This window comes from Phasianus colchicus, chromosome 2, assembly GCF_987193195.1.
Source record: "Phasianus colchicus chromosome 2, bPhaCol1.hap1.1, whole genome shotgun sequence".
Lineage (NCBI taxonomy): Eukaryota > Metazoa > Chordata > Aves > Galliformes > Phasianidae > Phasianus > Phasianus colchicus.
In genome coordinates, this window is record NC_143437.1 from 4003363 (window position 1) to 4015805 (window position 12443).

Below are 12443 nucleotides of genomic sequence, written 5' to 3' on the forward strand. Positions count from 1 at the left end.
GAGATATTTTAAGAGTACAACATCCCTTTTCTAACCCTTACAGAAACACTAAAAACAAAGAAGGTGACTCTGACTTGAAAAACAACATCAGGTGTTGTCACAGCTTTACCTTTTGCCAGAATTTCTTGTCTTATTTTTTGCTTCTCTTCAGCAGCTTCCATGCCCTCCTTTGATGCTCTGAATCTTCTTGACCGCTGCTGATTCATTTTTGCACGTGGAGCCTGAAACAGGCATCATAATGCACGGGTCAGTTACCACATCTACACAGTTATTTTCCATCTGCTGGTTGTTTCTGATTCTCAAGACAAGCTTTTTAAAATTGGCTAGTTTGTGAATATACAACCATTTAACACAGGGACTCCCTATAACCAAACCTGGGATTCTGTTCACCCTGACACACGACAGCAGAGTTGGGCAAATTTCTGAATAGGTTTCTTAAGCCTCTCAGCAAAGGCAGCCCAGCAGCATGTGCAACTGTACCCTCATCTCAGAAACACACAATGCTCAAGATGCATTATTTATAACATACCCCTTCTCCAAAAAGAAACCCCTAACATTGTATCCATAGCTCTTTGTGTTTTCAAAATACTAGAGCAGACAGTACTCACTTACTAGTTAGGACAGGTATTCGGGATTTTTAGAAGGATACATCATCATTTACTTGTTGAATTACTTTTACATACACAAACACATTAGGAATTTCTGCACTCGTGTATCCTTAAGTAGGAAAGTTTTTATTGAATTCATCTTACCTTGGAGAAGCTGAAAAGCCTAGAAAAACAGCCAAAGCTTAACAGACCTACCAGAAACCTGCCAGGCTACTTCAGTGTGCCTCAGCGAGACCACACAACGTAGACACAAATATATTCAGTGAAGTGAAGGTTTTAATGAAGTGTGGTATCTTTCATTAGACTAACTGATGCACCAGCAGGATGTGGATAAGGAACAGAGGAAGACAGGCTCCAGTGTCTGCTTAAAGCTAGCTGTGAAACATTTCATGGCATAATCAAGTCACAGCCCACTTTAAGTGCACCTGCTTTCCCACTTTAAGTGCACAGTCACTTTAAGTGCACAGTCTTTCCCAGTCTGTTGCATAAATCATTACTGAAGTCACAGAATAGAAGAACACGTGAAATAACTTCAGAGCTTTACTGTCTTATGGAAGTTTCCTGCTGTGCAAAAGCAAAGTCCAGATTATTGCAATAGGCTACATCAGCCAGCTGATGAGAACCTCTGGACTAAGTTCTTTAACAGTTTTGAGAACACAGAATTTAATTAACTGCATATTTATCCTATAAGTTTTTCATTTTGGAAAACTGTTGTCCAATGGATCTTATGAGAGTGGAGGGCATCAAGCCTAGTTTCAGAAATAGTCATTACTAGGAATTAAATTCAGTCAGTACTTACCACTCCATCTATAGCCATGTAGAGAAGTCGCCTGGGTCTTACAATGTTGAAGATCCTGTCAATATACTCAAAAATTGCAACCATCATTTCATCTTCATTTTTAGGTGCTGGCCTACAACGTAGAGCATTAAATTTAACATGTGAAATGCCATGAACGAGTCCTATTTATTGAGATAAAGGAAATTGCCTTACTTGTCTTCTGGATGTGTACAAGGGTGAATGATACCATTCATATCCAAATACAGATTATCAAACTCCACCTCATTAGGGTTTGGTTTGCTTGTATCAACTGAAGCCTTGACGCCATTGCATTCTTTGGCCTGCAAAAGCAGTTGGAACAATTAATTCAGTACTACTCAATCATGCAAGCAGAACAACTCATCTACAGAGTATTAACATACAGAGTCACAGGAGATCACAGAATCATTAAGGTTGGAAAAGATCACTCAGACCACCCAGTCCAAGCATCAACCCAACACCACCATGCCTGCTCAGCCATGTCCCTCAGTACAAGATAATCACTTCAAAAGCAGTAGAAAAAGACAGCAACAAATTCCCTTAGAGAATTACCTGGAATTTCATGCTTACACTACTCACACAGCTGTTTTTAAGGCTTTTATAAAACTAACATTACCTGAAGGGATTACGATGACTTAAAGCAAAGCCAGTTCACTCCTGCTGATCAGCATGTATCATACATTTTGTTCCAAGGAACTTCCACACTATGTATTTTCCAGATAATCTGCGAGCCCCATATAGGCTCCCTCAAAATGCAGGGAAGGAGATTCAAAGTGTATAATATGACGTGATGACTCACAAATGACAACGTCAAAAATCTCTTCACTTTAAACACTTGTTTAGGTGCCCCAATCTTGAAAGTTGTTTTAAAAAACAAGCCTGTATCACTTTTCTCTCTGCATTCCACTACTTAAGCCCTACAGGAAGAAGGAAGCAGCAGAAGCCATTCATCCATGGCTGATCACATATTGGAGAACAGCAGGTGACGTGACAAGCTTCCAACACTAAAAGTAGGTACATTGGAACGAGCAAAGTACAAGATTAAACTAGAACATTTCCTCTTTCCAGATTCCACTCTATAAAGGAAAGAGATCCTTTCAGATCTCACCAGACAAAAACTGTCATTTGGAGCATAAGTTTATTACTTTTCTTGGTTACTACCAAATGCACCAAAGCACTGACATCCCTGAACTCTTCACCTTCTGACTCTAATTTTGACTGTGGATGCACCTGGCATGCTAAATAAATCCCAGGTCCTACTTTCTACCTGTGAAATAACTTTTAACTCTATGACTGCTTTCCTTTAGGCCAATACCTAACCAGACACGAAGCTCAGGTCACAGTGTGGATGGTCAACTCAATGCTGAATTATAATTGCTCTAAACACTTTCAATCACTGAAGTTCTCAGAGCTTTTCAGCATGATTGAACACTTACACATGGTAAACCCGGATGCACGGAGAAAATAAATTTTAGTGAACAAGGAAGCAAATTAAACATCAGTAACATCCATGCTAGAAGACACTCTTTGACCAAGAAGTAGTCAAATTCATTTTAAAAACTTGATGACTGGAAGGAGTTATAACGTATCACGGAGTTGCAATGAGGAGTACAGCTTGGCAAGGAATGTGATGCCATTCCATCCAGGCTGTGACCAGAGGATTCAAGGAGGCAGCAGGAAAAGCGTTCCCCTGCTGCTCCCCCCACCCAAGTGAGAAGCTGACCAACATGCACCCAGCACCTCCTCTGAGCTTACAGAACCCCTGCAGCTGCAGGAGCACGGGATGTTTTCAGTACATTCCTGTGAATGTATTTTTAAATACTGGAACGCTAATCTCCACTGTTTCTTTAAAAGACTGAAATTTTGCCAACTCACATCTTTTTTCTCTTAGCCACGCCAACAAGCCAAATTTTGACAGGTGGAATCAGAACCAGCTGAGTCCTTCAGAACTCACAAAAAAAGGAGCATGTTACTGCACTTTCTAAAACAAGAGCAATCCTTTGGTTTGAGCAGGAACTAATTGCCAGGTGCAAACACTATTCTGCAGCTTATGATTTTTATCAAGTTCCTCCGGGCAGCTAAAGCCCTGATTTTAAAAGAGCAGCATACATTCTGGTTTACATCAGATAACGGGACAAGCAGCTTGTCTTGTGTCCTACTTGATCTCCCATCAAACCTCTTGCCAAAGCTAACTGTGACATCAAAGGCTTACAACTATGTGATATGGAAAATAAAACTGCCCTCTCCACGGATCTTATTTCCCATCTTGAAGGTAAAGCAAAATAAGCACCATCTCCCTTAGATGGCTACGAAAGCCATTTAGTTTTCATCTGCATACTGCTATGTCAGCAGCTTTGCCATTACCCACTCACAAACCCAACAGCTTTTTAATGCAAACGTCTTGTAAAAGGTTTAAGTATCTGGGAGTGATATCTCTTGTGATAGAACTAAACTGCTCATTTCTAATCTACAGCTGCTTTTGAAACCATTGAAAACAGATCTTCAAATATGATACTTTAGTTGCAGCTTTATTAATTTGTATGAATCTGACTAAGAACGTTCTCCCATGGATTTTATATTATCTTTGAGATCTTCCTCTTATTCTTCCCGCTCAGCTTAAGAAAAAGATTAATCAGATTTAAGAAAAAGAAATAACCTAGCAAGGTAAGAGAACAAGGATCAACTCTGCCATATCTCAAAGAGACAAGCTACCCACAGATACAAAACTTCTGATTAGAAAGATTTATAAGCAATCCTAAGATACACACAGAACTGATTACATTGTGAGAGAAATTTAAATTCCTCTGCAGTAAGACACAGCTGCTCACCACTGTCCTAGGCAGCTCTCAAAATCTGTAACCGGGTACGAGTATCAAAAATTGTAGTTAAATGGGATTTATTCAGGTGCTGTGCTCGCTGTAGACACGCTGCACAAACAGAACAAACCAATGTGCATAAGGAAATCTGGGTCTGATGCTCCATTATGGTCAGGCAATTTGATTCAAGAGAATTTGTTATATTGTTCCTTCTCTTTTAAGATTTGCTGTTGCAGGTTACTGAACAGACCTGCAATCACATACACCAAAGACCTCTGCAGGTACTTTTCCTTCACCTAAACTCCACAGCAATTAGGACTCAGTTAGCATTTAGATAGGTGTTTATTAACATGATGGAAGCCTTCTGCTTTTACAGAAAGCTCAGCATGAAAATGTATTTGCCATTTAAATTGTGACCGCTGTTAAGCACGCAGATCTTAAAGCATTATCCAGGAAATACTGGAAAGTTTATAAGACAAAAAAGCATCCACTTGTAGTAAACACAAAACTATAAATAATCTACGTATACTGTCGCAACCATCTGCATTCATTTATTCAGAAGAATGCTGCTATGGAGCACAACAGCTGAATTACACACTGAGTGATGGCTGTAAACAGGACTGATAATTAATAGAGACACCATATCCACTGTCCTGCTTCATTGTTGGAATGGATATTTGTAGAATCATAGAAATGGCCTGGGTTGAAAAGGAGCACAATGCTCATCCAGTTCCAACCCCCTGCTGTGTGCAGGTCACCAACCAGCAGACCAGGCTGCCCAGAGCCACATCCAGCCTGGCCTTGAATGCCTCCAGGGATGGGGCATCCACAGCCTCCTTGGGCAACCTGTTCCACATAGGACGTACTGAAGGAAAGTGGGTTTTGCTGACGAAAAGCTCAGACCCCATAGCCCGTATGATGCTGACTGCAGGCAGAACAAGCCATTCACCTGCTGAACAGCAGTCCTCGGAGCTGCTTAATAGCAACACTCGTAAATCAGAAAGCACCTTGTTTGGCGGCAGCTCCTCAAACCTCCTGCACGCACTGCAGTGCCAAACCCACCCCTGCAGCCACAGGTCACACAAACCCCTCTCGCTGCGCTGAGGGAGGCTCAGGACGACAAGCACAAGTACCTTGCAGGTCCAACAAGCGATCCACCCAAATTTAAGGCACCACTTCACCGCCTCAACCCGAAAACCTGCGGCTCCGTGACAAGAAACCGAACGCCGACCCCGACTACAGCCGTGCTGCACACAAACCTCGCTTAAGGCAAACAGGTAAGAAGCGAAGCCTGCCCGGCTCGCGGCGAGGAGGAATTGTTCCTAGCAGCCCACACGCACGCGGAGGGCCGAGCGGCCGCAGCGGCACCACGCTGCCTGCCCGCCCGCCTCCCCCTCTTTCAGGCCGCCCCTTTCACCTTCTCCTCCACGCAGTTGACGATGATGGACGGATACTTGCGGCTGAGCCAGCGAAAGAAAGCCGGTACTCCCATGGCGGCGCTGGGCCGCGGCGGACGGCGAGGAACGGCCCCGAACGAGGCGGCGCCCAACGCTTCCGGGGCTGGAGAACGGCGCGGGGCAGCATGGGGGCCGGGCCGCCATCTTAGGGGCGGGAGCGCCTGCCGCGCATGCGCAGTGAGGAGAGGCCGTGGCGGCCCTGTGGTGAGCGGTTGTGAGGCGGGTAGCGTGAGAGCGGGGAGTGCGCGCTCAGCCCTGCGCCACCGTGCCCAGCAGCCACGTCCCTCAGTGCCACATCTTCACGTTTCTTGAACGCCTCCAGGGATGGTGACCACACCACCTTCCTGTACAGCCTATGCCACTGCTTCATTGCTTTTTCAGAGAATAAATGTTTCCCAGCAGCCAACCTGAACCTCCCCAACACACATCCTATGGGCACAACGTCCTATGGGAGCACCTCACCTCACCTCACCTCACCCCACCCCACCTCACCCCACCTCACCCCACCTCACGCAGCCTCCTTTCAGGTGGTTGCAGGCAGCCAGCAATAAAGAATCCCTGTCACGTCGCCCCACCCGTTGCATAAGCAAATAGTGTTGAGTTAGCCGTGTGGCGATGTTCAAATGGAATTAGATCTGCGGATATTAACGAGGATTAACAGGGGGGAGGTTCTGTGCTGTGCTGCACCCTGTCCCTTGCACGCTCAGGGGCACGAAGGCGAGGAGGTGAGGAAGGAGCCCGGCTCTCATTAACAGAACCAACAAACCTCAGCACCGCTTGTGGAATCCACTGCCGACCTGGGGAGAGGAGCCCTGCTAATTGGCTGTGCAACACATTAACCCAATATTGGATTTCTTGTCGCTCCGAGCCTCGCTTGGCTGTTGGTAAGCCATTTTCTGTTGTCACTTCTCTTATAAAATCTGTGACTGGAATAAATTTCCCCATCAACTTTCCGTTGGCACTACATCTGTTGTATCAGCTTGTCCTTTATCTGCTCCTTACAAAGCACATCTTGATTGAAGTTTCCTATTATATCGCTCTTCCTGCTGCAATTTAGTCTATAGTAAGACAAACTTAGTATGAACACACTGTATTGAGGGGCAATCAGTTGTTTTTTCCCCTGATAATACCAAAAAAGAGACAAATGCAAATGAAATATGATCATCTTATCTCATAATTACTTGTGTAAATAAGCTTTGTTGCAGTATTATTATTATTGTTTTTTTCAAACGTTTCCTTGAAAAGTTAATCTACATTTTGCTGGGCAAATGAAAACAAATAAATCCTGCAAATATCCTAAAGCAGAACTAAGCTGCATCCAGCACAGGACAAACAAGAGGATGGCATAAAGATGGTATTTCAGTTGGGTCATAGCTCTTCTTTTCTGTAACAATTTGAGGGCATGATACTCCTCATAATTTGGCATCCACCAGCTGTTCCTGGCTGTGAAGAGAGAGCTCTTCCTGTAGGAAATCTAGGATTGTTTACGTTTTTCTGAGAGGTGAAATAACAGCGCTCTTTGACATCTACAGGACTAGATTGCTCTTGGGTGCCTCCCCATGTCTACACAAAGGGGCATATTCTTATCTGGAGCATCAAGGGATCTATTCTTTGAATACTAACGAAATTGTTTGAGTCTTATGGTATCAAGTGGTACACAGTGATGAGTAAACATCTGCTTTGGCAATGCCTGTCCTGGGTGGCTCAGTGGGCAAGGCTGGCAGATGCAGGAGGCAGCAGTGGGAACAGTAATGCTGGCTGGGACCTCACCCCACAGGGCAAAGTCATTCTGTCTTGGGGAGAGTGGGAGGGGACACTCGAGTCCCAGGGCAGATTCTAAAGTTCCAAAAATGGAGAGGCACTTACTGGTTTAGCTTTTTGTTATTATTACTATTTTTTACCATCGTTTTAAATTGTTTATTGTCCTTTCTTAGCAAAAAGTTCTAATGGAGCAGCTGGAACGGACTTTCGGGCTGAACTTCAACTCTTCCTCCTGTCCAAACCAAAGTCTTCTGCTTCTCCAGATGAACAGCTGCCTCTGTAGCTTCTCTGACACCACCTGGAGGCTGCAGGGAGCTCACAGCTGTCCACACGGCAGCTCAGAGGACACCAGTCCCAGTCCTGCCCTCTTCCTCGGGGCTCACCTGGAGGCTGCAGGGTGCTCAGGACTGTCTGCTGAACTCCTCCTGTTGCCCTAGAATGACAGCAGCTTGGAGGACACCAGTCCAAGTCCTTCCCTTTTCCTCAGAGCTTGGGAAAAAAGGGGTGGGAGATCTTGGGGAAGGATGAGGATGGGGGATGGGGAAGGAAGGGTAATAGGGAGCAGCATCTGGAGCTGGGGCTCTCCGGTGGATGGTGACATTTCAATGCTGAGATGGAAATCGAGGGCCCCTAATGTGCTGCTAGTGAATATACTGACGTTTCCAGGTAAGCAGGTAAGTATAGTGCTTGCCTGGCTCTTTTGGAGGTGGATCCATCTCCATTGGTTCTTCCTCTGGAGGCACATCCACCTCCATGGGCTCAACATCGTCCTTGGGTGGATCAACATCCATTGGCTCAGGTTTGCTGCTGCTCCCCTGAATCCTACACTTCTTGGGGGGGGGGAAGGATCCATGGTGGAAAGGGGGGAAGGCTCCTTCTAAATTGCTGCTTTTGTGCCAGAAGGCTGCACCAAGACACGAGTCTGTTAGAGACTGGAGTTCTGTTGTCAGGGTCCCCGTATTTATAGCAGTCGTCAGGGAGGTGCTTGGGACACTATAAAGCCATGGCAGTGTGACCCTAAGAATGTCCCATGACAACCAGAACATGGATGTGTTGGGTATGGGGAGCCCACAGCCGGAGAGGTGCCCCAGTTGCTGCTGATGGGATTCTGGGATTTGAACCGGTTCTCTTTAACGCTTTCATCGATGACTCCAATAAAGATCTGGATGTTATATTAAGTAAATTTGTGGATGGTGCTAAATTGGGAGGAGTGTTGGCTCCCTTGAAGGTAGAGAGGCCTAGGCCCAAGATCCTGACAAATTTGAGGGTGGTCACTATCTGTATGAAGAAGAGCAGATGCTGGTTCCGGACCTGGGATGGGGCAGCCCTGGCTCCGTGTACAGACTGGGGGATGAGGAGCAGCCCCATGGAAAGGGATCTGGGGGTTCTGGCTGATGGCAAGTTAAACCTGAGCCAGCAGTGTGCCCTGGAGCCAGAAAGGCCAACCGTACCCTGGGGACACCAGGCTCTGTGCTGCACAGCCTCACTGCCAGCACTGCCTGAAGTCTGGGGCCACAGTACAAAACGGACATAAAGCCATCAGAGAGCATCCAGAGGAGGGCTACAGAGCGGGGGAAGGGTCTAGAGGGGAAGTCCGTGTGAATATACATGGGTCCAAGTGAGCCAGCCTAAAAGAAAACATCATTCTGATCCTTCTCAAAACATCAGCTAATACAGAATGAGATATTTGCGGGACTTGTGAAGCTTCTGTTTCAACCAGTGTGTGTGAATATTAGTGCTTGAAAACACACACACATGCTTTCCTCATTCTTAAATGCAAATTTCCCAAATTTCTGCAGCCTGAATACACTCTAGCCTACAAAGCTCACCACAGACTCATTTCTGCTCTGCACATCAGCTCAATACCTACACAACTATTTCCCCTCACTCGATGAAGGCACTCATCCAGCTTTTTTTTTTTTTGTCAGCACCTATCCATCTGCTAATTTGCTTTCTCAGGCACAAGCTGATGTTTGGCCTCAGCTCAGTACAGCTGTGTGAGTGTGACGTGCAAAAAAGGATGCAGCTCTAAGTCACTGCAAATACACAGCAGGAATACGTGAAGACTTCTTGTTACAGTATTCTCAGTGGATGAGTGGCATGCTGATTTAAATCTGTTCAGGCTGTATTGATTACAGTCCTACTGTCCATCAGCATCACCTGTCATCATCTTCAGGCTGCCGGTATGACAGCTGTCAAGGAGCAGAATAAAGTTGACTGGCAGAACGTTTTGCATCTAATGAGTCTGTGCACAATAAAAGTATAATAAAAAATATGCTCTGGAGGAACTCGGCTATCGCTTAAATAGCAGAAGAGAGATATTGCCTTAGCAGAAACTCCCGAAGCCATCTGTCATCTGTCATTAGCTGCATGTCTGAGGCTGAGCTGGACTGAGGGAATGAAAAGCACCAGAGACTAGTGATGGGTGCCTTGTGTCACGCGAGGAGATTTAAAGTGGGCTGACATCAAGAACCCAGAATCACTCAGAAAGAGCTTAAAACTACAAAGGCGCTGCAGATTTGATGCAGTGTTACTTCGCAGCGCAGCTCGCAGAGACTTTTTCCAGATGAACTTTGGTCTGACGTTCACTGGAAATCACATAGCAATGGTTTCTCTGTGGTGTGGCATACCATGAGCTTACTTTCAGAAGATGAGCAGGGCTTCAGAAATGAATTACACAGCTGAAGGATGGGCAGAACAAAGCACCGAGGGGCAACAAAGCAGGCACCTGCCTTAGCATGGTGGGGTCGTACACTCATTGTGCTGCAAGTCTCCCAGATGACATTGAGACTGCAGATAAAGAAGGAAAATAAGCTTCCAACATGGTGCTAGAAGAGTACTGAGAAGTTCCTAGAAATATCTTGTTGTCTACCAGGACCAGCAGCAGGACAGCATTAATGCTTCTGGTTGTGCTGCCACTACAACGCAAAATTCATTTTCAAGCCCAATCTAAAGCAGCCTGTGGTCCAACAGGCACAGAAACTGTCACAGTGAAGGAAGACACCCAAGAGCTTCCCTTGTGCAGATGCACGCAGGCTGAGAGTCACTCTTCCTCCTGGCACAGAAACAGAGCAGCCACTCTGACCCAGGCAGACCTATAATGCTGGCTGGGATCCTGTGGCTGCAGAGTCCAGCTGCCTCCCATTCCAACAACCCCGCTCACACCCTCCATCCTTAGCAGCACTCACTTTCCTGTTGTTGAAATAATCAACACTGCACCATTGCCAGTGTCAAACTGGGAACCTGTAAGATGAAACAAGCCAGCAGACATCTATACTAACCATTTCTTCTCATTTTCAAGCCTTCTTCAAAGCTCATCTCAGGCTACACATTCTTTTTATTAAATAGAATATTGTTACCATTTAAAAATCATTTTTGATGGACTAGACCCAAAGATTTGTGGCTGTATTCAAAGATGCAGTACTGCTTTGCAGCAGGGTTTAATTGGGGTGCTGTTTTTTGCTTTTGAACTTATCATAATTATGAACAGATTTTTTTTAATATGTCCCCTGGTTTCTCCCTTCGAAAGAAAATCTCATGTTTAATGAACTTAATTTTAGATAAAAGGAATTAAAAGAAGAAAATTAAAAATGCATGAAGCTCCTAGAGTCATCCAATTATTGTGATGTCCATACGGCAACACCAGCGTAGATTTTACAAAGCAACTAAAAGCAGAAAATCACTGAGGATCACCGCATGTAAATTCTGTTCCGTTCCAAAATGTGCTGAATTAGAAATGTACATTTTATGCATTTCTTCTTCTTGATCTGTTGCAGGAGATGATAAAGATCAAACATGCCAGGCAGCCCGGAGTAGCATATGTATGCATACCCAGAATGCTTGCTTTCTTTTTTCCAACCCAGTTAGCTCTGCAACCAAAATATTAGAATACATATAAGTATGAGAAGATGGTGTTTTTTGCACTCGTACTGCAACAAAAGCAGCTGCCAAGCTGGGCAGTAGGAGTATTGCTACTAAGCATACTTGTGACCTACAAAGCTTCCAGAAAAACGGAGACTTTGGTGATGTGGCCATTATGCACTGCAGCCCAACCACGCTTCTCCTACAGCAGAAAAGATACATTTGGATCATGTACAAGCAGGTACAGAAATGGATTTGGCTCCCTTTTAGTCAGTGCCTCTTCTAGATCTTGGTCTGAATCACAGAGAGAAATAAAACCACACAGCATGATGACATTGCTGCCCCAAGGACAGCAGCATCACCCAAAGCCACATTTCACTCTTACAGTAGCTGGGACCACTCTCAGAATAATTCTGTCAGACTGGCAAATTTTTGACCCAAGAGGTGTAATTTCTCAATCACTCTGACTGACACCTCATTTGTGACAACCCATGCATCTCTGTCACGTAGGATTAGCCACTACACAGATGCATCCCTTGCCTTTTGTATGGCACTGGGCAGGAGATGCTTGCTGTGAGCAGGGACCTGCAGAGAATCAGCTCCAATCCCCAGTAACAGAAAGAAATGAGGAACTAGCCAGTGGGTCCCAGCTGCCTTCTGCAGAAAGTTGTACAACCACCATGGGGTAAGTGGACATTTGAGGACACACCTTCAGTTGGATTTCCTTCAGAAAAGAAAAACAGAAGATAAAAACACACATACAAGGAGGCTGCGTAGAATACCAAGCAATCTTTATTCTGTATTTAAATGCGAATATCAACCTATGAGGTGCACTTCTGAGACAGCAGCATTCAACTTGTGGAAGATGATGCTGTCGATTTGCTTCCCAAAAGCAAGTGGTGGAACTTCAATCATAGAAGTCATCAAAGTCATCTGCTTCTGGGCTGTGAGTTTGTGGACGCAAAACATCCACAGCCTCAGAGCTGCTATCGTCAGATTCGCCCCAGAAAGCTGAGAGTGAAAGAAAAAAATAAAGGGAGAATTATAAAAATCTTTTCCATGCTCATGTGTGGCAGCACAGGCAATATTGTTTTACAGCTCTTTTGAGGTAGCTAGACACTGT

The 12443-nt window shown here is 45.0% G+C and overlaps 2 protein-coding genes across 7 annotated transcripts in view; both read right to left on the reverse strand.

Moving 5' to 3' along the window:
* The window catches only part of XRN2 (5'-3' exoribonuclease 2), a 46980-nt gene extending 41056 nt beyond the window's left edge, over positions 1-5924 (reverse strand). The window contains exons 1-4 of the mRNA XM_031603365.2: positions 5659-5924; positions 1600-1727; positions 1408-1519; positions 110-221 (exon numbers count right to left, since the gene is read on the reverse strand). Coding sequence (XP_031459225.2) covers positions 110-221; positions 1408-1519; positions 1600-1727; positions 5659-5733 — 427 coding nt within the window. The 5' untranslated portion in view covers positions 5734-5924. The remainder of the gene's footprint in view (positions 1-109; positions 222-1407; positions 1520-1599; positions 1728-5658) is intronic.
* A 6170-nt stretch (positions 5925-12094) lies between these two features.
* Positions 12095-12443, reverse strand: part of KIZ (kizuna centrosomal protein) — a 40273-nt gene continuing 39924 nt past the window's right edge. For 5 of the 6 annotated variants that reach the window (XM_090134596.1, XM_090134595.1, XM_090134592.1 and 2 more), the window contains one exon: positions 12095-12331. In XM_090134596.1, the coding sequence (XP_089990722.1) occupies positions 12228-12331 (104 nt within the window). In that variant the 3' untranslated portion in view covers positions 12095-12227. The remainder of the gene's footprint in view (positions 12332-12443) is intronic. The other variant, XM_090134593.1, reaches the window with a different exon arrangement.